General features: G+C 55.3%; 10 protein-coding genes across 10 annotated transcripts; 5 read left to right on the forward strand and 5 right to left on the reverse strand.

Moving 5' to 3' along the window:
- Positions 1-1,244: 1,244 nt before the first annotated feature.
- LTR77_010555 (uncharacterized protein) lies at positions 1,245-6,284 on the forward strand (the record flags this gene model as incomplete). The annotated part of the gene is made up of 1 exon (XM_064807773.1): positions 1,245-6,284. The coding sequence occupies one exon, from the start codon at positions 1,245-1,247 to the stop codon at positions 6,282-6,284; it is 5,040 nt and encodes a 1,679-aa protein (XP_064654048.1).
- Positions 6,285-6,331: 47 nt separating this feature from the next.
- Positions 6,332-8,008, reverse strand: LTR77_010556 (uncharacterized protein; the record flags this gene model as incomplete). Its single annotated transcript, XM_064807774.1, has 2 exons — positions 6,332-6,494; positions 6,552-8,008. The coding sequence occupies 2 exons, from the start codon at positions 8,006-8,008 to the stop codon at positions 6,332-6,334; spliced, it is 1,620 nt and encodes a 539-aa protein (XP_064654049.1).
- Positions 8,009-8,494: 486 nt separating this feature from the next.
- On the reverse strand, positions 8,495-9,890 carry HEM13 (Coproporphyrinogen-III oxidase; the record flags this gene model as incomplete). Its single annotated transcript, XM_064807775.1, has 2 exons — positions 8,495-9,586; positions 9,642-9,890. The coding sequence occupies 2 exons, from the start codon at positions 9,888-9,890 to the stop codon at positions 8,495-8,497; spliced, it is 1,341 nt and encodes a 446-aa protein (XP_064654050.1).
- A 167-nt stretch (positions 9,891-10,057) lies between these two features.
- LTR77_010558 (uncharacterized protein) lies at positions 10,058-13,087 on the reverse strand (the record flags this gene model as incomplete). Its single annotated transcript, XM_064807776.1, has 5 exons — positions 10,058-11,706; positions 11,775-11,913; positions 12,131-12,187; positions 12,240-13,005; positions 13,056-13,087. The coding sequence occupies 5 exons, from the start codon at positions 13,085-13,087 to the stop codon at positions 10,058-10,060; spliced, it is 2,643 nt and encodes an 880-aa protein (XP_064654051.1).
- A 2,365-nt stretch (positions 13,088-15,452) lies between these two features.
- Positions 15,453-16,160, forward strand: LTR77_010559 (uncharacterized protein; the record flags this gene model as incomplete). Its single annotated transcript, XM_064807777.1, has 2 exons — positions 15,453-15,965; positions 16,035-16,160. The coding sequence occupies 2 exons, from the start codon at positions 15,453-15,455 to the stop codon at positions 16,158-16,160; spliced, it is 639 nt and encodes a 212-aa protein (XP_064654052.1).
- A 266-nt stretch (positions 16,161-16,426) lies between these two features.
- LTR77_010560 (uncharacterized protein) lies at positions 16,427-17,082 on the reverse strand (the record flags this gene model as incomplete). The annotated part of the gene is made up of 2 exons (XM_064807778.1): positions 16,427-16,865; positions 16,919-17,082. 2 exons carry the CDS (start codon positions 17,080-17,082, stop codon positions 16,427-16,429), a joined length of 603 nt encoding a protein of 200 aa, XP_064654053.1.
- A 475-nt stretch (positions 17,083-17,557) lies between these two features.
- Positions 17,558-20,481, forward strand: LTR77_010561 (uncharacterized protein; the record flags this gene model as incomplete). The annotated part of the gene is given in 4 exon segments (XM_064807779.1): positions 17,558-17,998; positions 18,051-18,098; positions 18,148-20,130; positions 20,146-20,481. The coding sequence occupies 4 exon segments, from the start codon at positions 17,558-17,560 to the stop codon at positions 20,479-20,481; spliced, it is 2,808 nt and encodes a 935-aa protein (XP_064654054.1).
- A 757-nt stretch (positions 20,482-21,238) lies between these two features.
- LTR77_010562 (uncharacterized protein) lies at positions 21,239-24,092 on the forward strand (the record flags this gene model as incomplete). Its single annotated transcript, XM_064807780.1, has 5 exons — positions 21,239-21,612; positions 21,665-21,710; positions 21,760-22,012; positions 22,177-23,560; positions 23,813-24,092. The coding sequence occupies 5 exons, from the start codon at positions 21,239-21,241 to the stop codon at positions 24,090-24,092; spliced, it is 2,337 nt and encodes a 778-aa protein (XP_064654055.1).
- Positions 24,093-24,728: 636 nt separating this feature from the next.
- YPT31 (Rab GTPase ypt31) lies at positions 24,729-25,510 on the reverse strand (the record flags this gene model as incomplete). Its single annotated transcript, XM_064807781.1, has 3 exons — positions 24,729-24,859; positions 24,957-25,440; positions 25,490-25,510. 3 exons carry the CDS (start codon positions 25,508-25,510, stop codon positions 24,729-24,731), a joined length of 636 nt encoding a protein of 211 aa, XP_064654056.1.
- A 516-nt stretch (positions 25,511-26,026) lies between these two features.
- LTR77_010564 (uncharacterized protein) lies at positions 26,027-27,485 on the forward strand (the record flags this gene model as incomplete). Its single annotated transcript, XM_064807782.1, has 2 exons — positions 26,027-26,259; positions 26,312-27,485. The coding sequence occupies 2 exons, from the start codon at positions 26,027-26,029 to the stop codon at positions 27,483-27,485; spliced, it is 1,407 nt and encodes a 468-aa protein (XP_064654057.1).
- Between the last annotated feature and the right edge of the window lie 35 nt (positions 27,486-27,520).

A 27,520-nucleotide genomic window follows, 5' to 3' on the forward strand; every position in this document is an offset into this window, starting at 1 on the left:
TCGCAGAATGTACATGATCTCTGCCGCCTCTCCCAGCCCTCCAACCCGATGCATCAGTGCTTTGGGCGGCTTGATATCGTCCGCCGTCAACACCTTACTCATCAGATACCCCGAGATATCCTCACTTGTCGGCAGCGGCGGCAGCGTCAGACTCGTCCGTGGCATCGTCCACACCTCACTCCCCGCCTCACTAACCCCACTCCTCTCGCTCGGCGGACTATGGATCTCCTCATCCACCGGTTGCGCCGGCTCGGGAATCGCCTCCCTCTCCGGCAACGGCGGACTCAACAACGGCCTCGAGTTCGTCAGTCTCATAAGTATAAGCCGACACACCGCCTTCACAAACTCCACCAACACCACCACCCTCCACCGCACCCTCTCCCCTTTCCGCTTTGCCGCCATCTCGATCAACAGCTCCGTATACTGCACACAAGCCAAGACCGTCGCCGTCCGCCGATACACCGGGCTCTTCCGGCAGTAGAAGCGCGTATACCGTCCATGCGCGCTCTGCTGCTGTCCCTTCACCGGTCCACGCTCACGTACAGCTTGCGACAGCAATTCATCGTGCCATAGCCCAAGTAACTGTACCCCGCTATTCAGCGACTCGGACGCGATCTCGGACTCGCGGAAACGCCCGGGCAGGAGGTATGTGAGGCTGCGCAAGGCGCCTTCGACTTGTCCGACAGCGGAGGAGTTTTGGGTGATGAAGGCGCTGTATTTTTGCAGGTAGGTGTGGGGGAGGGTGAGAATGGTGTGCGTGGAGTGCGCGGTGGTGGTGGAGAGGTTGCGGAGGTGATCCATCATTGTTGCCGCCTCATTGGGGAGGGTGCGCGTGGTAGGTAGAGGGCCAAGGGTGATAGAGGGAGGTGAGGTGTTGCAGGTGCATGTGACGATGAGATGGGAGATAGAGGCTGGAAACGCGCCTCGGCTTCTGTGTCGATAAGATTAGCCGATGTTCTAGATAGAATTGGTTAGCGGCTGCGCGATGTTCCCGCGTCACGCGTATAGTGGCCCTCGACTGCACTCTCAATATTCCCTCATTGACCAAACACCCTGCAACACCACAATCACATGTCAATCTCACTAGAGCCATCGTAGGGACACGTGGCCATTTTCGCCAATATCACACCATGGCAGTCATGAAAAGAGTCACCTAAACCGACGACACGAATGCCACAAGCACCCAACATAGTCGACCTCTACACCCACTAAATGACCGGACCCTCCAATTTTCACCGGTGTACATGGCGCCCGCAGTGATCGACCTCACCGGTTCCCCCGAGCCAGAAGAGTCGCCTGGGAGAGCCGCGGCGTCGGCGTTGCAGAGCTTCCAGCCGCGGCGGGAGAGGAAGAATGGGCATGCGATACCTAAGGTGAAGGGACAGGGACAGAACGGACAAAATGGCACTCGTGGAGCTGCGTCACCCAGCTCCGGAGAGGCTAAGCAAGGAGTATTTGATTGGGCGAGCTTGGGCATTCGGCCATTCAAACTTCCGAGTGAGGATGTCCGGGAGAGGCAGGAGGGGCAGCACGGGGATGCGAGGGCGGAGTTGAGGAAGATGAGGGCAGAGGCGTGGAGTCCTGCTGGGAGTGAGCGGAGGGTCTCTGGCAGTGGCGGGAAGGGTTTTGGTGACCAGACGCGGGGTGTGGAATATGAGGTGCCGGGATATAGGACGTTTACGACGGACAAGAGGACGAATGGTGTGAACGGTACCAATGGACACACCGCAGCTTCCTCGCCCAGGGCTCAGCAGATGGGCGGCACAGCGAAGATTGGTCACGGGCAAGGACAGCAGCAGCAGCAGCACCGCCAGTCTACAGAGCAGCGCTCTGCAAACGGCACCAAGAGAAATTCTGCCAGTGGCATCGCACCAATCAGGTCAAACTCTCATCATAAGAACGCTCGCTTATCCTTACCAACCGAACGTCCTGGCGTGCCAGCAAAGATCCACAACGCCAGGAGCCCGCCTCGAGGTATGATCAGTCCAGGCACACTTCGCAAGGAAAAGGAGTTGATGTGGCAAGAAGCTGCACGGCGTACAGCCGCTCTAGGAATACCACCGCCGCCGCGCGGTAGATTTGGCCTGGGTGATGTGCAGTCTCCTAGCCAGTCCACCAACGCTGGTGTTTCTACTGATGCCAACACTGACATCAACCCCCGTCCACCGAAGCGACCGAGAGTAGACGAATCATCTGCGCCTCGCTCGAATGCTTTGCGGAACGCTGAGGCTCCCTTCGACGACATTTTGGCCAAGGTCTCGGCTGATATCAACACCATCAACTCTCGATCACCGGACTGGGCACGCATCAAACACCCATCTTCGCCGTTTAAGGCTAGAGACAGTCCTCAGCAGCCTGCAGTGTCACCGACTGTCAAAACGCTAGTGTCGCCGTTCAAAGCTGTTACAGAGTCGCATCCTCCAAGGCCGAAATCAGCATCCGCCGGTAACCTGGAACCTGCATCTCCTGCACCAAAGACATCAGAGAAGCCCAGAAAATATGTAACGGCTGCTCCTAGTTTGGACTCACCAGCCCATACTGCCATCAGAGATGCCACGAAGCCAGCACTGCCGTCATCTCCACACGGATCGCAGCCTGCCTTGCCGGCAACGGCGACTGGAGCACCTGAAAGAGTTTCGACACCGGCTGCGATGACGCACAGTACTTTCGAGCAGCGGCCAAGATCAGTGAACAGTGCACAACACGATTCGCAGCTTCCGAAACCAGCTACGTCCGGCTCGGCGGCTCCTCCTCATGCGGTCAAGAGACGCGCGAAGAAGCGTAAAAGTGCGGCCGCTAGTCTGCTGCTGGATCCGGACGTCCCGGCGCAAGATCACAGCGCTCGTAAAGACTCCAGCACTCGTGATTTTACAGAGGCGAAGCAGGCCACTGAGTCTCGTTCGTCCACTCCGACGATTATGTCCAACGTCTGGAAGGCTGGGTCCATGGCCGGAGACCTTGTTGGGAAGCCTGTCACACCAGACAGCTTGAACGCGTCAAAAGCCGTCGATACACTTAAGGGTGACGTCGAAATGGTGGTGAATGCGGCCCCAGATCTCGTTCGATCTCAAAAGACTAGGGTGGAGAATGTCACCGGTCTTCAAGAACAGCTTCGGAAGCATCGCGGCGTCCCTGCGTCCCCTAAGCAGGATCTTCAGTCACAAGTGGACAGGGAGTTCATCGATCGAGCAAAAGAATTGTCGGCGAGTGCCGTCCAACAGCAACGCGATTCTTTGGAGTCTCTACCACGTCCGCGGCTCCAGCGGGCAAGCACTAGTCAGGCCACCGGTCCGCCTGCAGCTCCGATTCCTTCCAGCAATACGATAACTGGCGTACACGGCACCCCTTATACGCCTGAGGAAGATGCCTACATCGTCAAGCTGAAGGAGGAGCAGAACCTATCCTGGGATGCTATAGCTCAGCATCTGCCCGGGCGGACTCTTGGCTCCATTCAGGTGCGCTACTCGAGCAAGCTAAAGAATCGAGTTATGGGCAAGGCACCTGGTTTTGCTGGGATTGCCATTGCGTCCCGCAGGCCGACACGCATCTCCGAGGTTGCGATCGACTCGGCCGAGGACAGTGAAGCCGGACGCCGTCCACGCAAGAAGCGTAACAACGACGCGTCCGCGGTCAACGGCTTCATCTCGTGGGCTGATGTCAAGAAGCAGCGCTTGCTTGATACACAAGAAGACGAGTCAGCTGCGACGTCTCAGGTGGTGAGCGGTCCTACAGACCCAAGTCTACAGTTTGTAGGAGAGCGGGCATACCGCAAGCTTGTCTCACGAATATTGCGCCAGCGCGAGCTTGGAACCAATTCGGGAAGGAGCTGGGCACCGTCCTCAAGAGCAATTCCGAATGAGCTGAAGGAGCACGTGTTCGATGATGTTGGGCCTCGAAAATACCTCAAAGGCACGTCTAGCGATGTTACCCATATAGCTTGGGCCCCGGATGGACGACACTTTGCCGCTGGATCTATCGCCATCACGGACGATCGGAGTATGCAGTACAACAAGCCGAACAACCTCGTCTTAGGTGATAACGAGCGATCGCTGCTCGCTGAGCTACCGGAACACCACCTGCCACGACCTCATGTGATCGATAGCGGTAACGCCAACGGTCTGCATTCGATGCGGCAGAGTCAAGATTCTCGGCTGTTCATGACTGTTGCGAGCGTGCAATTCTCGCCCGACAGCTCTACGTTGTACTCAGCTGGAAGTGACCGCAAAGTTCGAGCTTACCGTTTCGACGAGGGTGTCGATCGTGCTAGCTGTCAGTACGAACTGGAACACTCAGCTCCTCTTGATCTCCTGTCTGTCAGCAACAACAACGTCGTCGCTACAGCATGTCACCAGACTTCAGACAAATGCATCAACGTTTACAACGGCAAGACGGCGATGGCGGCATTGTCACCGGGTCGACAAGATTCCCAAGTCGAGCGAGCGATATACCCTTCGGCACTAAGATGGGGCACCGCAGCACACCACAGCAATTTCCTCCTGGCAGGGTTCTCGATCGATAGCTACGACGAAGAACGCGACATGGCAGGGGAGACATGCTTGTGGGACATCGCCGCCGGCCGACCCATCGAAGTTCATGCTGTCACACGCAACGTGTTCGACGTCGCTTGGAACCCTTCACCGAGCGCCGCTTCGCAGATCTTTGCGGTAGCGAGCACGCCAGGAACGAGTAAAGTGAACAAGCGCACTAGAAGTGTGGTGCAATGCTTTGCTCCGAGACAGAACAGGGCTGCGCGAGTGTTGGAGCTCGAATGTCCGGCGTTCGACATCAACGACGTCGTCTACTGTCCTTACGATGATAATCTCATCGCCGTCGGCGCAACCGATGGGAAGGTCTATCTCTGGGACCAGCGATATGCGGCAGGGAATCAGAAGCCTCTTCACGTGCTAGAGCACGAGGCGTCACTCAGCGTCCTGGACCACGACCGCGAACGGGAGATCGCGGACACTGGCATTCGGTTCTTATCTTGGGGCGCAACTGGCTCAAGACTCTACAGCGGCTCTTCCGACGGCGTCGTCAAGATCTGGAATCCGTACATGTCGTCGCAGAACGCGCATGTGAAGGACGTGGCGACCTTCACCTCGGCTTTGATGTCTGGTGCCTTCAGCCCGGATTATAGGGAGCTGCTCATTGGAGAAGACCAGGGTCGAATCAACTTACTCAGTGTCGGCTATGGCGAGAAGACCGTCCGAACTGTGGAGCGGTTCGACTTCCATCCTGCGCCTGCCCCGAAGAAGGATTACAACTCGCTCCCCGAGGGTCACGAAGCTGCAAAGTCTCTGGTTGATAGCGGCCAAGTCATGATCAAGCGCATGGGTACACTGCCCGTCCGCCAGGCAGTGCAGGGATCGAACTACAGCGGGCCTTACCTGGCGCCATCGAAAGACGACCGCAAAGCCGCAAAGAAGGAGCTGAAGGATGCTCGGGACGAGCAGTACGAGATCCACACACGTAAAGCAGCGGTCTCCGCCGTGAGCAGCGAGTCCGACAACACTCTCCGAGCTGCGGACAAGAAAGTCGAAGACGCATACGACAAGTTTCTCAATCTACAACGCAGAGCGATAGATGCCAAAATCTTGGAGCCGAAAGCGATAGAACTTCAGCAGTCGTTCATGGAAGCCAGGAAGGAGCGCAAAGATATGCTCGAGCCTCTACCGGAGGCAGAAAGGCACTATAAATGCAGGCTGATGTGCAATTACCTCCCCAACCACGCCGACGACGACTACGGGGTCCCGGACTCCGAGCGCTCGCGAGATCGCATCCCGACTGCGCTGTGGCAGTCGAATGAGATCGATGTCGTCAATGCTACGCCTGGCGACCTTGTTGACCCGGGTCTGACGAGCAAGTGCATGACATGCCTTGGCCCAGCAGCGAAACCGAAGGCTGGCAAGATGGCGAAGTGCGCAAGCTGTGTTCGGAAAGCGATGGGTTACACGGCTTCGTGCGATGTTTGCGCTTCGCCCATCCGCCCACCTACTGAGCAGGCGGGTTCGAAGTTGTGCGCGCGGTGCAGCTTTGCGTGCTTCAGGTGCGGTATGCCGGCTTTTATCTCGCGGAATGCGTCGAGCATTACTTGCGACTATTGTGAGAAGACTTGGAGGGCTGGGGTGCTTGGGTACGAGTTGGTCAGGAAGGGGCCCGGTTCAGCAGGAACAAGCAAAGACGCCGCGCTGTCGAGAGTGTCGCCCGCTGGCTTGGAAGGCGAAGAGGAAGAAGACGCCTTGGCCTCGGCAGAGATGGAGCACTACGCCTCCCGTTGGCGATGAGGCGATGAGAGAACGACTTGATCACAATATAGCTATCTGCACAAAAACTACTCCGCCTTCGGCTGAACTTCCGTCTCACTCGCAAGATTCCTTTCACTATCGTCCGCGACAGCGCCTTGAAGCACCTGATTGTCGTCTTTGGGTACCGGAGGGCCGGTGAAGTTCCGTCGGCCATGGACAAAGTACCATATCATGCTTATAGCGGCGAAGCTATCCAAACTGTCAGCGAACGTGTCAAGAGCAATCGCGGAACGGAGTAGAACGTACCCAGCCCACACCACACTCGCATAATTCATCGTCGCCGGCGTAACCGGCAAAGCAACCGGCATACAGAAAATCACCACGGCGAGGAAGATCCAACTGATGCAAATCCCATTGATCACGAACCCGAACTTGCCCAGCGAGTACGAAGAATGCTCGACCAGTTTCCGGCCGCGGATCATGGACACGAGGATCGGGCCTCCGTAGGCGCAGGAGAGGTTGATGGTGGCGACGCCGGTGAAGGAGGTGAAGGCTGTGGAGGAGCCGAAGTAGATGAGACCGAGGAGGCAGTCGACGACGGTGGAGAGGACGAGCCCCCAGAGCGGGATGCCGAGACGGTCGTTGGTCGCGCCGAACCATTTGTAGCCCGGGATGGCGCCGTCGCGAGCGAAGGCGTAGGCGCAGCGGCTGGAGGCTGTGAGGGCGCCTATGCCGGCGAAGAACATGATCCCGAGGATGAGGAATAGTAAGCCGAAGCCACCGGCGGCGGAGCCAGTGACGGTTTTGAACAGGAGACCGATGGGCTGGCCGTTGGCGGCGCCCAGTAAAGCCTTGACGCTCGGGAGCGTGAACAGGAGAGGCAGGATGTAGACCACACCTGTCAAGCCTGCGGCGGCCACGGACCAGACCATGGCTCTCGGCACCTCGCGCGAGGGGTTCTGCACTTCCTCGCACATCGATGCCACAAGTCCGTATCCCGTGAGGACATAGGCAGCCTGTAGTAATCCGACGAAGAAGCTCCACCCAGGCATCCATCCCGAAGCGCTGGCGTCGAAGTGTCCAAACACATATGCTCCATCGCGGTAATTATCCGCCATAGCAAACAGCGTGACGAAAATAATCAGCACGCTCGCCGCCGTCCAGTAAATGCACAACTTATTGATAAAATCCAAATACGGCGCGCAAAAAGCATTAACCAGAAAACAAACAAGCATCACCGCCCAGAACATCAGAACAGTCTGCCAGGCATTCGGCACATAGTCCTCCCTCCACAGCGTAATAGCGCTAAGGATGAGCTGCGCGCCGCCGAAGTTGATACTCAGCGTGACGGTCCAGTTCCCGATGAGGTTCAACCAGCCCACGATCCAGCTCACAATGGGCGCCCACTCGCGACTCGACAGCTGCGCGCTCCAGTAGTACACCCCGCCCGCCGTTGGATAGACGGCGCAGATCTCAGCGAGCGAAGCGGCGATGCATAGGGAGATGAGCGAGACGAGCACCCAGCCCCAGAGTAAGGTGACAGCTTGTCCGTTGGTCAGGGAGATGGTCATGGTGGTGGAGTAGCCGTAGGGCACGGCCATGATGGCGAAGGAGAGGCCGAGGATCGACAGCATGGAGAGGGAGCGCGGGAGTTTGGACTCATAGCCCATTTTCGCTAGGTCGGCGTCGGCGGCGTGGTTGATGGAGTTGTTGCGTTTGGGCCCGCCGGCCGCGGTGGCGGAGAGGCGGCGCACTTTGTCCATGGTTGCGGTGGTGGTGTGTTGTCGTCTGTGGTAGTGGTATAGTTCCTCGTCCAGTGATCCTACAGTAGTCCGTATTGTACAGCGCTGTTCCAATGGCTCCCAGCAACCCGGATGAAGTTCGAGAACGCAAGTCAAGATGGAACAACAAGCAAGAGCTTCAAACTTAGAAACCACGAGGTCCCTTGAAGTTTAACAGGTTGAACTGCGCTCCGCCTCCACCTCAGACGAACAATCTCGATAAGAAGAGCTGACCGTCTAGTAGCGCGGAGGAGGCTCGTCTCGTTATCAGCGATTTCTCGTAAGCGTTGGCGGAATCGATCGCGCTCTGGAGCCGCTTGGCGGTTGGATTCGCTTGTAATGACCGTTTTGAGCAGTTGGCGCTGAAGGAAGATATATGTATGGTATGAAGTGAATGTCGAGCAACGCTTGGTGGTATACAGCGTCTAGTAATGTACAATAGATGCTACAACCTTGTTTAGAGTGATCTCACACCCACTCCACAGGCTTCTTCAGAATATTCACCAACCTCTCCTCCCGACTCCCCTTCTCCGGCTCATGCTGATACTGCCACCGCGCCGTCAAAGGCAAGCTCATCAAAATACTCTCGATCCTCGCGCCCGGCGTGTTCAGCCCAAAAGCCGTGCCCCGATCATGCACCAGGTTAAACTCCACATACCGTCCCCTCCGCAACTGCTGCCAGCGCTTCTCGTGCTCGGAAAACGGCATCTCCTTCCTCTTCTCGATGATCGGCAGGTAGCTGGGCAGGAAAGCACCCAGACAGGACTGGATGAATGCGAACAGCGACTCCTGATCCTTCTCCGTTTCGTCCAGGTCGTCGAAGAAGATCCCGCCGACGCCGCGACACTCGCCGCGGTGTTTGACGTAGAAGTAGTCGTCGCACCATTTCTTAAACCGCGGGTAGTAGTTCTTGTCATGCTTATCGCACGCCTCTTTGATCCCGCGGTGGAACGCAATCACATCCTCATCGAACAGATAACTCGGCGTCAAATCCGTCCCGCCCCCGAACCACCACGCATTCGTGCTCCCGTCGTGGTTCGCCGTCTCGAAGTACCGATAGTTCAGATGCACCGTCGGCGCCATGGGGTTAATCGGATGCAGCACCAGACTCAACCCGGCGGCAAAGAACTCCAGACTCTCGACCCCAGCATCCAACGCCTTATGATTCACCCTCATCTTACTAATCGCCTCTCTCGGTAGAGTCCCATACACCACACTCGTATTCACGCCCGCCTTCTCGAACACCTGCCCATCCTGCAATACACACGTAATCCCACCTCCTCCTCTCGGACGATCCCAGGAGTCGATAGTGAAGCGCGACCCGTCGACGGACTCGAGCGATTTAACGATTTCTTGCTGCTTCTGCTTGATGAACTGTTCCATCCGTAAGCGCATGGGCGAGGTGGGGGAGATGCCGGATTCGCGTTTACTTAGCGCGTCGCGCTCGGCGATGGAGGGGGCTTCGAGCTGGTGGCCGCCGCTGCCGGAGGGAGGCGGTGGGGGTGGGTATTGTTGGGCGGAGTCTTGTTCTGCGGCGGCGATTTCGCGATTGCCGGTGATCTGTACATACTCGTTAGCTGTAGGTATGAGAGCCTGAGATGCAGTTGGGGCGGACCATTGAGTAGGCGAGCGTGCCTACAAAGACCACGCCGACCGCTATCCGAGTCTTGGGCGCGAAGACGGTGACCTTCTCCGCCGTACCAGGCGGTGTTGGCGGCTTCGACCCATCCGATACCCATCTTCGCTGCGGTCTCTGGATGGTCCGTCTCGACTGATGGAGGGAAGCTCTGTATGTTGCGGAACGCGGTGATTTGGTACACGACTTCAATGCCGCTTCGAGCAGCGGTGGGCGTACAGCGTTCATGTTCGCGAAGTGATCTATACCGGGGTAGTGCTGTGAGAGAGGAAGTCGAATGTTGTTGAAGGAAGATGTAATTGATGATGCTCGACTTTCCAAAGCTATGACCACTCTACGTTATAGATCTTTCCGAAGTCATTGACCACATCTCCTCCCCTTAAATCCTCTAACCTTCATTTCACATACCCATTCGCCCCCAACCACTCCCGCACAACCTCCAAATCCCTCTCCCTATACCGCGCATTCCCCTTAATCGTATCACTAACCACCGCCAAACCCCGATCATACCCCTCATTATCCTTATCCTTAAAGAACGACTCAATATCTTTCTCCACCTCGAAACTCGCATGCTTCTGCAGACACGTGCGCAGGAAACGCTCCAGCACGACCATGTTGCCGCCCATGCGCTCGCGGATCATCGGCCAGTTGGCCTTCGTGTACTCCCAGACTGTGAGGCGGGTTTTGGCGTTGTTGGATAAGCTCATGCCGACGGAGTGCAGGTCTTGTGTAGCGACCTTCGCGAAACCGAAGTCGAGATAGTCGCGTGCGAGCTCGGGCGTTTGGACCTGACCCATAGATTGCAGGGTGATCTCTTTGCCGTCGACCGAGGTGGTGGTAAGGTATTCGTTTTGTACCGCTTGGTAGGCTTCCTTGCCACCGTTTTTGATGGCGATCTTGAAGACTGCTGCGCGGAGCGAAGGGTGAATGGCCTTCTTGTCGCCGTCCATGAACGATTTGAAGCGCTTCTGGGCTTCGGCGACGGTCTTCTCGTGGCCGGCGAGACCAGCTGAGGAGAGGAGCAATGCGCGCAGCTGGCCGGTCAGGTAGTCGTCCTTGGCTTGGAAGTCCCAGCCAATCTTCTCAACTGCATCTGTGGTGAGCTTCAAGGAATACTTGCGAAGACCTTCGGACACCTGCTCGTCGGAGGAGAACGTCGAGCGGACTTTGGCCAGACTTGACAGAACTTCAGACCACACCAAGTAGTTGTCCTCAGCCGGAAAGGCTTCCAGGAAAGAGAGCAAACCCGTTGTAGTACCTTCGCCAGCAGTAGCCATGGCTCCAGCATCGCCGATCAGACCAATCTTGTCCGTCACGGAAAGCTTGTCCAGCGATTTGCTGAGCTGCACGAGTCGCTGCGGCGGCATGTTGGTGCGGTAGAAGCCTGTCTGGTCTGCGTTGAGTTTGTAGAAGCTCGTATCGATGTCTCGGTAGGTATCTTCCTTCTCGGTAAGAGCCTCGCGCTTCGCATCAGTTGCTTGTGCGCCAGTCTTCAGACCCATCGGAATCCACCACACCGTCTGGTCCTCATCAGGCTTCACTTCACCAGAAGTCAAGAAACGGGACTGCTTGACGCTGATCTGGCCAGGTTCTTCAGCCACGGTAACAACAGGGAAGCCGATCTTCTGGATCCATGGGTCCATGAAAGTCGTCACATCCATGCCAGAGGCCTTGCTCAGGGCCGCCCAAAGATCGTTCGTCTTCGCATTGCCGTACGTATGCGCCTTCAGGTAGTCCGACACACCCTTTAAGAACGTCTCAACACCCAAATGACTCGCCAGCATGCGGATGACGGAGCTGCCTTTCAGATACGAGATGTGGTCAAAGATCTGGTCCACCTCGAGTGCATTCCGTACAGGCACTTCGATTGGATGGCTTGTTCGTAGCGAGTCGAGCTGGAAGGCCATCTGCATGCTTTCTGTAACGAATTGTCCCCAAACGTTCCAGTCCGGATGAAGGTGATCGACAGCGTACCAGCCGACCCAAGTTGCGAAGCCCTCGTTGAGCCAGAGTTCATTCCACCAGTCCATCGTGACGAGGTTGCCTGTATACGAAAGACACCGGTTAGCAATCATCTTCAACATAGTACGAAATCGTCCATAAATGCCTTACCGAACCACTGGTGGGCAAGCTCGTGTGCGACAACATATACCACGCGATTGCGGTACTTCTGATCGGAAGCATACTCGTCGAAGAGGACAGCGGTGGTACGGTAGGTGATGAGACCCCAGTTCTCCATGGCGCCGTGTGACTAGAAAGCGTCTGTCAGCTTGGGTCATTGTCGTTAACAACTTGCTCCGCTCATTGTGAAAATCAGGGAAGCATATCAGCTGTCGGCAAAGCCAGTCAGTCTTTCTGCAAACTCGCAAGAAGCGGGAAAGAGAGGGAGACTTATGATGGGCTGTCGACGAAGCCCGTCAGCGAAAGCAAAACACGCACAGGACGAAAAGAGATCACCCGACACTTACAAATTCATGAACAGCCAGCAAGTCGACCTTGGGCAGCGGGTAGTCTATCCCGAAGATCTGCTCGGCCGTTAGTAGCTGCCAATATACTCGGGATGTTTAAGATACTGACCTCTGAGAAGTAATCAACGATCTGATGTGCACTTTCAAGAGCCAGCATCCCCTGCTGCTTCAACCCTCGTGTCGTGTACACTCGCACCGGCAGAGCCTTGCCATTATACTTGCGCCTCGTGAAGTCCTCAACATACTCGAAGTCGCCAAAGCCCCAGGCCAGCAGGTACGTCGACATGACCGGCGACTTTTCAAAAGAAACGATCTTATGACCGTCTTTGCTCTTGCGAGTCTCCTTCTCCGGCATGTTGCTCAGCGCACAAAGGTCGTCTGGAATCTCTATGCTGAAGTCGAACGTGGCTTTGAGGTTGGGCTCGTCAAAGCAGGGGAAGGCGCGACGGGCGTCTGAGCTCTCGAATTGGGTGGAGAACATGTAGTGGCCGTCTTCATCTTTGGCCACGCCCTTCGCAGGCTCAACAGCGGGCTTGTACTTTGACCGGTAGAAGCCTGCCATGTGGTTGTTCATCGTCCCCTCAAACTCGATTGACAGCACGGCCTTCTTCGCCTGGGGCAGCTCTTGGTCGAACGAGATGGTGCAGCGTTGGTTCTTGGTGTCGTAGGAGATGTCGCTGCTCTTGATTGCGGAGCCATGCTTGCCGCTTTCTACCGTAATTGAGGCCGAGTGGAGTTTGAGCTGGTGGGTGTTGAGGATCACGCTCGTGGTGGGCTTGTTGATTTGGAGGTCGAGATCGACCTTGCCTTGGTAGGTCCATGGTGCGGAGGTCTGGAGGTCGAAGAGGGAGATATTGTAGTTGGTCGGCTTGACGCTGGGTTGTCGTTAGCATATCAGGTACAGGTGGTGTTGTATAATGCATACTTGTCTGGCAGCACATCCCGATCCGAGGCCATCTTGACTAGAGTGCTCGAAGCGTGACTCGAGCAATGTCGAGTGTAGGAATGTTGGAGAAGTCTAGGAAATACCAGCTTTGTTCTGTGGTGGGAATCATAAGACACGCGCGCGGTCTGTAGCGGCCTGTTGCATGTGGACAGAAATGCTCTTGCTCCAAAGAGGCAGGAGCTTGACGAGGACGACAACAATTGCACGCCGAATGCCCCACCACTCGTGCTACTGCCCCGCGCCCCATGCAAGGGGGTCAAGCATACACGTCTTATCAATGGCTGGAGAACCATTCGAGTGTGGTGATGCGATTTCAAGCAAACCGCGGGATAAGTAGATGGATGAAGAATCACATGCTGGGGATGTTCATTCACATGTGAATGTTCCCTTGCAGCTGACACCACGCGGCCAAAGCTTTTCTTCACGGGCGCGCCAACTTGTCTGGGAACTGCCGCAACTGCCTCCAGGAGGCTTTTCGCCATTCTTCTTCTTGCTAGATTTGGCCTTCCTAGTCGATGGCCACTTGCATATGTCCCATGGCTGACTCTGGGACTGGGAAGGGGTCAAGACGAAGGACAGGTTGAGATGAAACCACAACCACGAGAGATTCTTCACCATAGCATCCATTGGACTTAGCGGCTGGACACGCGAACAAGCTTGATCATGATTCACAGCCGGATATGGCCAGAGGATGTAGGAGAAGAATGATTGCGCCGCTGCCTGGGAACGAAGAAGCAGTGTCCGAAATTGAGGAGAAGAGTAAGCGATTTGCAGTGAATGTGGCCCCAACGAATCTTTTCACCGAGGATAAAAGCTCGCCAACGAGGATCATGTGGCCTTTTCCGATGCATTTGGGTCTGGGAGAACACTGTCGGGCGTTCACAATCGGCGGCTTTGCTACCTCCTATCACTTGCTCGGAGAAGCTGCTGGCTGGTCAAGGCCGTCGCATAGCAGCGGAGGCAGAGACAGGCCAAGCGCGGCGCTTTGGCACGGGCAGCATATCTGCCAGTCTTCTCCCAAACGCACTCCCACCCGAGAATGCTACATCGCTCCCGTCGGTATGTTCTTACTGTCTGTGAGAAGATCCATCACACAGCTCATTAGGAACGCGATAGGCCGATCGCAACGATCGAGCAACTTGCACAAGGAGATTTAGTCGTCCGCAAGCGTTACGGCGACAACTTGTCGACGGTACACAGTATGCGAAGGTATGGCGCTTACGGCTTCATGAACCAGCCACAAGAAGAGCTTCCTACACGCCATGACCGGGCGCACGTTAAGTTGTCAGCCGTAAGCATTACGGTGACAACATGCCCAATGGTTTGTCGGCATAACGCTGGGACGACTACCTTGCAAGGCTGCCTTTGAGGACTGCGGTCTGACGGAACACGAGGCTCGAAGCAAGCAAGTCGAATACGATAACAAGTGGGAGGAGCATTTCCTGTTTTAGCACTGTCAGAACCCGCGCATCCGGACTGCCTACTTCGGAAGATTGAAGAGAAAGGGGGAGATTGGTGCGCGGCAAGCCGTGGGACGAATAGGAAGGTGAGAATAGGCTGGAGAGAGATAGTGAGCTGGGACAGATCCATCCGCAGCAAGCGACCGGACGCGAAGGAGGGAGGCAGCAAGCTGTAAGAGACAGCGAGCTAGGGGGGATCAGGCGGTCGGACAAATAGGAGGATGACAACGACGCAGGCGAATGACGGAAACCATCGCACGCCGCCGAAGAGGTCTCACGCAGAGGAGAGCGACCAGATTCGTCTAAGGCCGGTTTAGTCGGCCGTAAGCTCTACGGTGACAACTTTGGGGACATCGCATAGCATGCAGAGGCTCAGCGCTCGTGGTTTCAAGACCGGGCTATAGAATGCGCTTCCTGGGCGTATTGGGGCCTTGCATGTCAAGTTGTCAGCCGCAAGCGTTACGGTGACAACATGCCCACTGATTTGTCGACCGTAAGGCTTACGGTGACTAACTGGTCCCGCTGAACCCCTTTCTGACCCTGGCAGCTGCTATGCCCTGGATTTGGTTCACCGTCTGTGCCTCTTCTACTGCACTGGTGCATGTTGCAGCCGTAAGTCTTACAGTTGGCAACCCAGCTTCTACCTTCGCACTTTTTTCTCTTCACTGAAGCATGTGACAACTGCTAAGGCTTCACGTGCTGTGACTTCATTCTTCAACTTCCATTAACCTTTCGCTACTCTTCGACTTCACACATTCTCTTGACATGCTCACCTAGCGATGGCTCACGCACTAGTGATGAATGATTTAGGATGGGGAAGATGGTGGAGTCGATGTCGCCACGCCGCTGAAGCGGAAGAAACCTCTTGGCCGACCCAGGGTGCATGACACGGAGGCAGCTAGGGCTGCGAAGAGGAATGACGACCAACGCGCCCGTCGCAAAAAACAAAAAAAAGGCAGACGCAAGAGCAGCAGATCAGCCAAGCCGTCGCTCGCCGTCGACAGATTCAGCGGGCTCGGAACCAGCGGCCAGCAGTCGACACCCGGCATCCATTGCCTCTCAGGAAGACGACGGAGATGAAGAGCTTGTAAAGACCAAGGACATTGATGTGAGCCCAGCGGGCCCCAACTACCTATTCCACTCGGACTATGAACCCATCCCCTCCACATCAGCTACTCAAAGAGTTCGACTGCGCTTCTACCACGATCAGATTTACATGATAAGACCCTTAAAGAAGCCGTGGACGAAGGAGGAGAAGGATCGTTATGCCCAAGCTAAGAGGAACCCGCCCAAGTTTGGGGCAATTCAGATCCCTCAGCTGATCAGCGACGTCTGCGAGCCGCCTGCCGAACACCAGACGTCCAAAGGATGGCCTAACATACCCTGGCTGACAGCGAAACATAGCGATATTTTCACCCCCCGCGGCGAAGTAAGGCCTGACAGCAAATTGCGGAAGGTCCTCTCACGCTCCTTTCGTGTTCCTGAATGGATCTGGCAGCGCTTCTACATCTTGGCCAGGAAGGGTGGTGAATGCAGACCAGTGTCTGCGGCGAGGAGGGAAGGCCGCAGACAAGTCCGCTTCAGCGACAGCCATATCTTCCAGCCCGGCATCGGTGGTCAATAATCAGAGTGCACAGGAGATTTTCGACAGGTCATGAGGCAGATGTCCCTGGACATTCATAGTACAGATTGTACAGCTCCTCATCATCTGCACAGTTCGTACAAAATCGTGGTTCACGTCTCGTAGATCGTGCCTAGTCTCAGATCTTCCGCGACCCCAAACGCTGTTGATACCGTAGGTCTCCCGACGAGACATGCTGCCCCGTGACTTCCTGACAATAACCCACGTAAACCCATACCACGCCCGCAAATGCTATGACCCACGCTCCCTCATAACCGCACATAGACATCCACACAAGGTATACGAAACTGCTTCTTCTCCGCCAGACTCCTCAGCCACTCAACCCCACCACTCCCCGCCTGCGCAGCCGTCGAACCCGGACCCATATTCCCGCCACCACCCCGTCTCTTCAGCCCATCCAGCGCCGCGCTCGCTAGACTTCCGCCCGTACCGTTGATCGCTGCGACGGCAAAGCTCGCCGTCTCACTTAAGAGTTCCGTCACCGTAGCGTCGCCGGAGAAGAGCGAGCTAGCCGTCTCGGTGATGCTGTGGGTGGAAGGCTGCCATCGAGGCTCGAACCAGTCGGCGTTGAAGTCGAAGAGGGTGGCGACCAGGACGAGTAATAGGACGCTACAGTACACGCAGGGCCTCGCGAGGAATATTTGCCCGAAGAGGAAGAGGGTGATGTAGATGGGCGAGGCGTTCGTGCTGGAGGTGTTGTTAGCCTTGCTCGTGTGATCTAGCTGAGATGGAGGGCGTACAGGAAGAAGAGGAGCGAGACGAAGTTTCGCAGGCAGAACATGACGGCGGTCTTGGGTGAGAGGATTGTCGACCGCGGTTCCGTTATTGCATCGTTGTAGGTCGCCTGCAGTGTTGGAGAATTGGTGTTGTTGTACAGAGGTGACGTTGGGGGATGACTAAACATTCTGATCAGACCAGACTTCATGTTCAATTTCCAGATTCACTCCATCAACGTCTCCTCCTTCTGCTCCTATGTCATTCACTTTTAACGTATCGTGACCTCGAGCGGCCATCGAAATGCTTGATACTACATTCATGGCGAAAGCTTCGGTGGTATCATATCGATGGCGGTCGCTTCACTCGCACAGTGAGAGAACCACATGCCCACGGTAAGCTATACTGCTACTGCTTCACTAGATCTCGTTCACTCGGCCGTCACTGAGGGCACCCTCTCCTTCAATTGCTATGACGTGCCATCTTTTGGCTACTCTTCACTTGACACCGCCTCTGGACAGTCGTATATCTCCTTTCCCAATCCTTCAAGCCCCTCTCTTCCCACATCCCAACTCGACTACTCATAACACATTTCTTTCCATCCTCCATTCACCCAATTCTGTCTTTCGCCTCTTTACTCAACCACGACATTGATTTCCAAAGCCATGGATAGCTTATTCATCCCCCATAAGAGAAAGAAGGTGGACGATGATGACGACGACGAGTACATAGACGTCGAGCACGACAAGAAAATCAAGATTGAGGACGGCAAGGAGATCAAGATTGAGGACGACGACGACGAGAAGGACGGCTCCGAGGTAGCAGACGGCGACGATGAGTTGATGGAGGGCGATGGCGACGATGGGCTGCCTTACGATGGGAGCATGGAGCAGTTTCCGAAACATGCAGCGTTCGACCCCGAGCTCGCAGACATCAAGAACGCGCTCACATCCACGGTGAAGGAAGTTCTCGCCATCTTTCGAAGCGCTGGCCAATGCGACAGCGATCGCATGGAGTCTTTCAAGCGCCGAGCAGCAGCGCTGGAGAGCATTCCCAAGCCGCCGCCGCTGAAGATTGCGTTTCTCGGCGGTGCTGGCGAAGGCAAGGTACGGAGGACTTTTTCATTCTGTGGTGAACTCAGACTGACTGTTTCTGCAGAGCTCACTGCTCAACGCGCTAGTCGACATTCCTGGTCTGGCGAGATCGGTACGTTTTGCTGAGGCTGGGAACATTGAAAATCACTAACATTGCGCAGGGAGCGACAGGAAATACGTGCACCTGCGTCGCAACCGAATACGGTGCAGCATTCCCGCACCAGAAGAAGAAGTATGCCGCGAAAGTGCAGTACTACGATCTCGATGCGGTCCGGGAGCTTCTTTCTGAGCACGTCATCTCCTACTTCGGCTACTGGTATGAGTTTGATTCCAGCTGGACGGATGACGAGCGCTTCGAGATGCAGCTAAAAGCTGTCACGGCTGTGAAGACATTCGTTGCGCTCTTCTGCCGTGAGAGCAGCTTCAAGAGTGAGGAAGCCGCAGAAAAGTTTCTCGATGCCCACAAAGCATCTCCCGATGATTTGATCATCCGAATGTACGGCTGGGCTCAAGAATTGCTCACGGCAAAGCCTGAGGAAGGAGAGCCAAGCATGGACTATTGTGAAGCAGCGGACGACAAGGAGTACCACCGGACGATCGGGCCTCTGTTGTCGCCAGTGGCGCAGGACAAGACCCCGGCTTTGTGGCCACTCGTCAAGCAGGTCACTATCGGCGTCAAGGAAAGCAGGGTCTTAAAATTTCTAACAATTGCGGACCTCCCCGGAATCACGGACACCAACCAAGTCAAAGTCAACGCGACACACGATCACCTGCGTACCTGTGACGGCCTCTGGCTCGTGGCCAAGATAACCCGTGCGATCGAGGACACAACAGTCAGTGCCATGTACGCAAGGTATGAAGAGCGCTTCCGCGGCAGGATCGGCATCATCTGCACCCAGACCGACGCCAACGCAGACAGAGATCTGGTCAGAGGCTTGGAAGAAGCCAAGGTCGACATGAAGGCTTACAACAAGCTCCGACAACAAGTCAAATCCACCGGTGGCGAGATCTCTCAGCTCAAAGGCAAGATTCGAAGCCGCATGTCTGCTCAAGCGTCCAAAGAACGCACTCGGAAGGTGAAGCCGTTGAAAGCAGAGTTGAGCAGACTTGAACTCAAGAGAAACACGCTACAGCAGAGTTCCTTCGCTACGTTGGTTTCTGCCCGCAGCGAGCATGTCATTGGAGGTCTCAAGCGAGAGCTCGCCGGACGCCTCGAACACAAGCCGGAACTCTTGGTCTTCTGCGTTTCCAACAAGCATTATGCGAACTTGAAGGAAGGAGAAGGCGGTGTCGACCAGCTAAAGCCAAACGAAACAGGAATACCAGGTCTCCGCAGCTACGTGCTGTCGCTTGCTGCACCTGGGGAGCTGCAGGCGCTCGAAGACTACGCCAAGCATCATCTGACCGTGTTTCTAAAGTCAATCGAACTCTGGGTCATCAGCCGCCACGTCGAAGGAAAGGACGAGCTTCTGGAGATAGTCGGAGAGCCCCACGCAACGGTCAATGCAAAGATCAAGATCTATCTGGACGATTTTCAAGATCTTGTCCAAGGCCAGATCCACAATCAGGGTGCGCGCCTGGCATCCAAGCATGCGGAACAAGCAGTGGCGATTTTCGAGAAGAAGCGCCGTGAGAAGCATGGCGCCACCATCAAAGCGTTCATGAGGAAGTCCGGCAAGTACAAAACCTCGAGTTGTCCCCAGGAGAGCTGGAACGAGCAATTCCTCGACACCGCCACCAGGTCGATGAAGCCCCGCTGGAACAAAATCAACAAATGGCAGGCAGAGAGCACGCAGAAGATGCAGAAAGAGCTGATCGAGCAAGTCTGGGACATGCTGGACGCCCTACAGGAGCGAAAGCCTACCAAGGTTCTTGACATGGACAACTTCGCTCAAATGCTCAAAGGAGAAGAGACCGGTATTGCCAATGCTTTCCGTGATCACAACATCAAATATGCTCATGAGATGAGGTTTGTATCTTCGCTGAACGTGGAGAACGCCACTAACAACAACGACAGCAACCTCAAGCTCGACTGCACTCAAGACCGTCACACCGGCTTCTTCTACCAAGCTATGGAGCCAGCATATGCGGACTGCAGAGCTGATAGCGGCACGTTACTGTCCCCTCGACCTGCTTCCTTACCAGTCCATTACTAACAGTGTCCAGGCCCCGGCACAACCGCACGATGCAGCGACTTGCTAACGAAGCATCTCAATAAGAAGCCTCCAGAGTCACCATTCGCGCAAGCCGCAAGCATGGCAACTGCATCCATTATCGACAACGCGCAAACCCAGGCAAATGGGCTCCAAGACACTCTCGATGCCATCTTCGAGGACATTTACAACCATTTCGATGGCATGGTGGACTCAGAAGTAGCCAATGCAGGCGAGCAGCCGATGAAGAAGGTTCTCAAGGAGTATGTCAACGAGGCCAAGCCGAAATTCGAGAAGGCGTTGGCGGATCTGGAGAGGGTGAAGGAGAAGTATGTTGCTTGATTTCAAGAGGATGGGATGGGGAAAGCGTTGCTTTGGGAGTGCATATGATGGGCGTCTGCGGAGTTTTGGGAGGCTGAGCAGCTTACGGGTCGAGCTGCACGGTCCGGTCGGGCAGTTTGGGGGTCACGGCCCATAGTTGAGGACATATGGCTTGATGCTGGGCCAGCTGGAGTCTTAGCAGTAGCAGCATCATCAGGGAAGGCAAAACATGTGACATGCAACTTCCAATCCGTCCGTAGCGGGATGGCCCGCACCGAGCCTTCGCCGCTGGTCTTCTCGACCTCAGGTAGACTTCCTGCGCTCGTTCGTTCTCTGCTCCAATATAATGACCCGGCATAAGAACATCGTGGAGGATGATGGCCTTCTACTTCTCGAGACTTGGAAGGCGATGCTTTGGCGGTAATGTCGCTGACATGCGGAAAGTGCTTGTCCGACTCCCACCCACCCCTTCACTCAGACGGGACTTCACCACTCACTACAGCGACGCACATGCTTCATAACGAGCCTGAACTTCACTGCTCGTAGATCTAGGCCCATCACATGGGCCGGCCGTGAGTCAGACCACGTGGGCAGCCCGGTATCGTCTCTGCTATATTATCCTTTCCTCCCTCTCCTCCGAACCTATTACTTTCATCCTCACCACTCCCTCCACCTCAAAAACCTTCTTCATGCACAACCCACCACATACTGCTTTCTCGATACAAACACAATACAATCTTACAAGCACAAAGCACAACTCTAGCATCCTAGAGTCAGAATGGCTTTGGAACAGTCTAGTCCAGAGAACTCAGGCAAGCGCAAGAGGGATGATGACATCAAGGACGAAGACGAGGAATCCCCGCTGTTCTTGAGCGAAGGTGTTGCTGACGAAGGTGTTGAAGTGGACGATGCGGACAATACATACAACGAGACCAAAGAGCCATTTCCCCATTGCGCAGCGTACGACCAGCGCTCTGCAGAGATCCATGCAAGGATGGAGAGCTTTTCCCGAGAGGTCGGCTGCGTGCTGCGGCAATCAGTGTGCCATACCGAATTTGTGGCAGAAATGCGGGATGCGGCGACGACGCTCTCAAGGATCCCAGATGCGAAGCGCCCAGTCATCGGACTTCTAGCCGACACGGGCCAAGGCCAGTAGCCACGAAAGATTGAGTGAGGACAGCGCCTAACCAACAGCAGGCAAAAGCTCGCTCATCAATTCCATCGTGGACATTCCGAACCTAGCCAAGGCTGTACGTACCAAGCAGAAACGTACTGCTACCTACAACTGACTATGAACAGATCGACCTCGGCGAGAGTTGCACCTACGTTGCTATGCTTTACCATAAAGCAGCACCGACACAGGTCAAGAAGTTCTCAGCAACAGTGGAGTATTTTCCACTCGACATTATTTCCAAGTTGCTATCGAACGCCCTCGACGATTGGGAAATCTGGCACTTCCACCGCGATTCGGAGTGGGATCCTGCGCAGCGCGACCAGCACCAGCTACGAGCCAAGACGTGCCTCAGCATCTTCCGTGCAATCTTCTGCACAAGTGAGCACTTTGCGACGGAGGATGTAGCCACTGACAGTCTTCATACACTTGTCAAAAGCGGGCTCGACCGTCAGGAGGAGTTGCAAGTATACGTCAACTTTGCCGCAAAGCAGCTTGGAGACAAGAAACAACTGGATGACAAGTAGCTGAATACTTCGAGACAGACACCCAAGATGCGCTGCGCGAGCTGGTCGACCCTCTCATCTCTGCGGGATCCAACGTCACCCAAAAAACCCTTTGGCCGCTGGTAAAGCAAGTTTCAGTCGGGATACGTGGATCTCGCTTCACAGATCGATTCTCCGTTTGTGATTTGCCTGGAATATCAGACACGAACCAAGTCCGTGTGAGAGCAACTTACGAGCAGATCGATCATTGCGATTATATTTGGATCCTGAGCCGCGCAGGGCGCATCATTACCGATACCGTCCTTGATGGTCTTCTTCAACGGTACGGCAAACTGCACAGAGGGTCTCTCGCTGTTGTGGTCACAAAGTCGGACGAAAACGTGAACCGCAACGTCGCAACGGAGCTCAGCAGGCGTGGGTACTCCCTGGAAGACTACGAGAGCTTGAAGGCCGCCAGTGACGACGTGAAAAAAGGCCTTGATGCGCTGGTAAAAGCCAAAGGGCGAGGACGGAAGACGCCGGCTGAGAAAATGCAATTGCAACTGCAAATCGATACAGCTACGGACACCTGGACCAGTCTGGAATCGCGATGCTTAAGCTTGACGGTGCAGGCGCGCAATCAGCATATTGTGGATGGTCTTCGTAAAGAGAAGCAGCATCATCTACATGAAGGCATGACTCTCGATGTTCATTGCGTCTCGAATCTCCACTATGCTGCACACAAAGGCGATGCAGAAGTTACTGGCGCTCTCCTGGAGCCGAAAGCCACCGGCATTCCGCGCCTTCGAGAAGCGGCCTTGCGGATGGCAGCACCAAATGCCATGCGAACCCTCGACGATTTCGTCAATCATGAATTCGATGTCTTCTTCCAGGGGCTGAACATCTGGGTGAATCAACCACAGTGGGTGGAAAGTAGACAAGAACTCATCGCCGTCGTGCAAGAACCTCAAGCGACCGTCGACATCTTGCTGAGAAAATACAAAGATACCGTTGTTGATACAGCCCAGACTGACATTGTCGACACATTCAATGAGAGTCAAGATGAGTACGTCTCCGGCGCACTAGCTGTGCTGGAGAAACTAAAACCGGCCGCATGGGGTACGTTGAAGGCCTTCCTCCGCAACTACGGCACCCACAAGACTTCAGCTATGCCATATCAGTCTTGGAACCAGCAGTTCTCTGCTGCAGCTTGTGAGACGATTGCAGAACTCGTGGAGGATTTCCAGGAGGAGCAGGCGTCTCTCGTCAACGAGATGCAAGAAGACTTGATAACAAAGGTGGAGGGTGTTCTTGAAACCCTTCGCAGCAAGCCAGGAACCGTGGGCCTTCCGATGAGGACCTTCAGAGACGCCATCGCCGCTAATGTGCGTGGCATTAGGAACATCTTCAGAGACTCGCAAGAAGAGATGGAGGCACGGTGGAAGTATGGCCTTGAAACCCTGCCGTTCCACCACAGATATGCTAATTTTTGAAATTTCGATAGGCTCATTGTTACCCATGCTACACACGACCGTGAGGATGGTCACTTCTTCGAAGCAATGAGGGAATGCTACGATCTTTGCGTCGAGGATGAAGGCACGTCTACCGACCCCCCTGTTTCTGGCGTTTCGCACTGACCAAGTTCAGGAACGGGTGTTAAACACCGCTTCTTCGGCGCTTTCAAAACTCATCTCAGCCTAACGGGCCAGCGCTCACCGTTCGCCGTCCTTGCCACCAAGCTCAAGAACGAGATCGCGGACGCTGCTGAAGAGCAGACGAGCGACCTGCGAACCAAGCTGCAGAAGGTCCTCAGAACGATTGAGCAGCAGTTTCGGTCCGCGATCACTATCAAGAAGCTCGAGGAGCCAGAGATTCCGATCCGCGACGCGCTTGAGGAGTTCCTGATTGACGGTAACGTCAAGTTCGCCGCTATCCAGAAAGACCTGAAGGATCTGAAGCTTGCATATGGAGATTGAGGCGAGCACTTTCGTCCAACCTTTGCTGGCAAGGGCTGCGATGAATGGGACTTGAGGGAGCTCTCGAATGCCTGGAGAGGGACTAGAGGCAGGAACGGTAATATCTGCCTGAATGAGGAGCTGCATTGGATCGACTGAGCTGCGACAACTTGCATATCCTGCTACAGGGCATGAGGATCATGGCTTGGCTTCTACATTGGTGAGCTAAAGGCATGCAGAGATGACCTTATGAGACTGATGAGATATGACGATCGACATATCATAGTGCTACAGGTAAAGAGGCACAAGAAAACTACTTTAACAAACCATTGAGCAGAAGGTACAAGCTGGCGAACGTGGATCTCAAGGAGTAGCGCCGCGACATTGAGAGCACTCTGGTCTCGTGCACAACAGAGAGGTTTCAATCAAAGTCATGTTGGTCATTGCATCTACCTGCGAGCCCACACACTCAACTAACAGGCCACCGCGGCCAGACTCCGCAAACGCCCAGCATCGGCCACAGTAGAACCATCGTACCCCGTCCCATGCATTACTTCAACGTCAGACCAGCCGTGTGCACGCGCAAGGGACTAGTGTGCATTCGCGTCGCTCATGGAGAAATAGTCATCATCGCCATTCACCCAATCCTGCCAACTCTTAACAGCACTGGCCCTTCTTCGCATCGCCTGGTGGGTTGGAAGGCCCGAGAGGCACTGATTGGCCGGGTGCTGGGGCGTTGGTGGCTTCGCCTTGGTCGAGCGCTTTTGAGGATACGATTCGGTAGATTTCTGTAGTCCTGTCAGCACTGTGGCCAGTTGTCATACTGCTCGGCATTTCCTCTGCAGCTTCAAAGCACCGCAAAGACACCACGAAGAATATACTCACCCGTCAATTCATTCTGGAACGCCAACTCCACATTGCTCGCATCAAGCGCCGACGTCTCAATGAAGCTCAGCCCATTCTGACTAGAAAACTCCTTGGCCTCCTCCGTCGGCACCGCCCGCAGATGCCTCAAATCGCTCTTGTTGCCCACCAGCATAATCACAATATTCGTGTCCGCATGATCCCGCAGCTCCTTCAGCCACCGCGTCACATTCTCATACGTCTGATGCTTCGAGATGTCGTAGACCAGCAGCGCACCGACCGCACCACGGTAGTATGCGGAGGTGATGGCGCGGTAGCGCTCTTGTCCTGCGGTATCCCAGATCTGCGCCTTGATCGTCTTGCTGTCGACCTGGATGCTGCGGGTCGCGAATTCGACGCCGATGGTGGACTTGCTGTCGAGGTTGAATTCGTTGCGGGTGAATCGCGAGAGCAGGTTGGACTTGCCGACGCCGCTGTCGCCTATCAGGACGACCTTGAAGAGGAACTGCAGAGGGTGTTAGTAGGGTACATCGCCGTTTGTGGGACTATCGTACGTCGTATTCGTCGTTGGCCATCTTGGCGGTTCGCCGCTCGGTATGGCGCACTGGAGAGGCTCTTGTAGTTGATTGAGTCTGCGCGCTCTCGTAGTCGTGGAGGAGAGGTTTGGTTTTATGCTGGTTGCCTGTAAGCGGTGGGTGGAAGTCGGCCGTTGTGGTGAACAAAGACCCTGGATCTGGCCTGGATCCGCTTCGAGAGTTTTGAGTCACGTGCCGTCCCGCATATCTCTAACCACACTTCGTTTCTTCTCTACACTTCTTCAGCAACAATAATGTTATGATGTTCACCAACGAGAGGCGAGCAGCCTCTCGACATCCCCACAGGCTTCACTCCAATAAATCTCGTGCAAGCCGTCCGTAAGCTTCACAGGCACAGGAGCTGAGAATAGGACACATTCTTGCAACTTCGCCACCACTTAGAAACTCCAGCAGCAGTCGGCTCGATAACGCGCTGACATCCAAATCGGGTTCAACAAAAAGACCGCCTGGTCCTCTCCTTGACATCGCGCGAACACTTGTGATCTCACAACAGCCATGGCTGACTCAGATGGCGAGTACCCCGGCTCGGATGATGATATTGCCCTGGGCATGAACGGTGCTGGCCCTTCTGGAAAAGCGAAGGACAAGAGTCTGGCATCAAGACCGAAGGGGCGAGCGCAGGCGAAGTGGGAGGCAGCGGCATCTAGCAACTGGGAGCTGCAGGAGGGGGCGGATGGCAGTATCGAGGGGCTTCTGGGAGGACTGGAGGAGGCGGGGAAGAGGAAGAGGTATGCGAAGAGGTCTTGTCCACGTTTTGATGTATGCTGAGCTGTGAGACAGGCTTCTCAAAGATACCACACCTCTCCAGCGAGGCATCATTCGCCACACACTGCTTATCCTAGATCTATCCATCGCCATGACCGAGAAGGACCTCCGACCAACTCGCTATCTGCTCACCATCAACTACACCATCATGTTCATCCGCGAGTTCTTTGAACAGAACCCGATCTCTCAGCTGGGCATTCTAGGGATGAGGGATGGCGTGGCGGTCAGGGTAAGCGACATGAGCGGCAATCCGAACGACCACATCAACGCCGTGAAGACTCTTCGCGGACAGGATCCAAAGGGCAACCCATCGCTTCAGAACGCATTAGAGATGGCGCGAGGGTCCTTGTACCACACGCCTTCTCACGGCACCCGGGAAGTGGTCATTGTGCTCGGCGCACTCCTCAGCAGCGACCCTGGCGACATCCACGACACGATTAAGTCCTGCATCAAAGACCGCATCCGGGTCAGCATCATCGGTCTGGCAGCACAGATGCACATCTGCGCCGAAATCTGCCGCAAGACCAACTCTGGCGACGACAACTCTTACAATGTCGCGGTAGACGAGGTTGACTTCCAGGAGATCCTGATGTCCATCACGACGCCGCCGGTAGTCCGCGCTACTGATACCGAGGCGCAGAAGCGGAATCAAGCAGCTCTACTGATGATGGGTTTTCCATCTCGGATTGTGGAGAAAGCGGCTACACTCTGTGCCTGCCATGGCAATCTCACCCGAGGAGGCTATCTGTGCAGTCGATGCAAGGCCAAAGTCTGCAACCTACCCGCGACATGTCCGACATGCGATCTCACGCTCATTCTTTCCACTCATCTGGCGCGGTCATACCACCACCTGTTCCCACTGCGTAACTGGGTCGAAGTGCCCTGGACCCGCGCAAGGCAGAAAAGGAGCACGCAATGTTTTGGCTGCTTGGCCGCTTTCCCATCTGTCCCGCCGGCAGACCGTGAGAGTACTGGAGGCGCACCAGGCGGGCGGACGAGAAGGGCAGAGGGTGCCAGCGAGTCGAGCAGGTATGAGTGTGAGACGTGCGAGAACCACTTTTGCATTGACTGCGATGTGTTTTGCCACGAGGCGGTGCACAACTGCCCCGGGTGCCAGAGCAGTGCGCATCTCCCTGGAGCGGAGGGTGCAGAGGCGAATGGGATGGATGGGGAGGCTATGCAGGCGTGATGGAGGTTCGAACGGATTCAGAAACGGAACGGCAA

Source organism: Saxophila tyrrhenica (genome assembly GCF_035928015.1).
Source record: "Saxophila tyrrhenica strain CCFEE 5935 chromosome Unknown scaffold_24, whole genome shotgun sequence".
In the NCBI taxonomy this organism is placed as follows: Eukaryota; Fungi; Ascomycota; class Dothideomycetes; order Mycosphaerellales; family Extremaceae; genus Saxophila; species Saxophila tyrrhenica.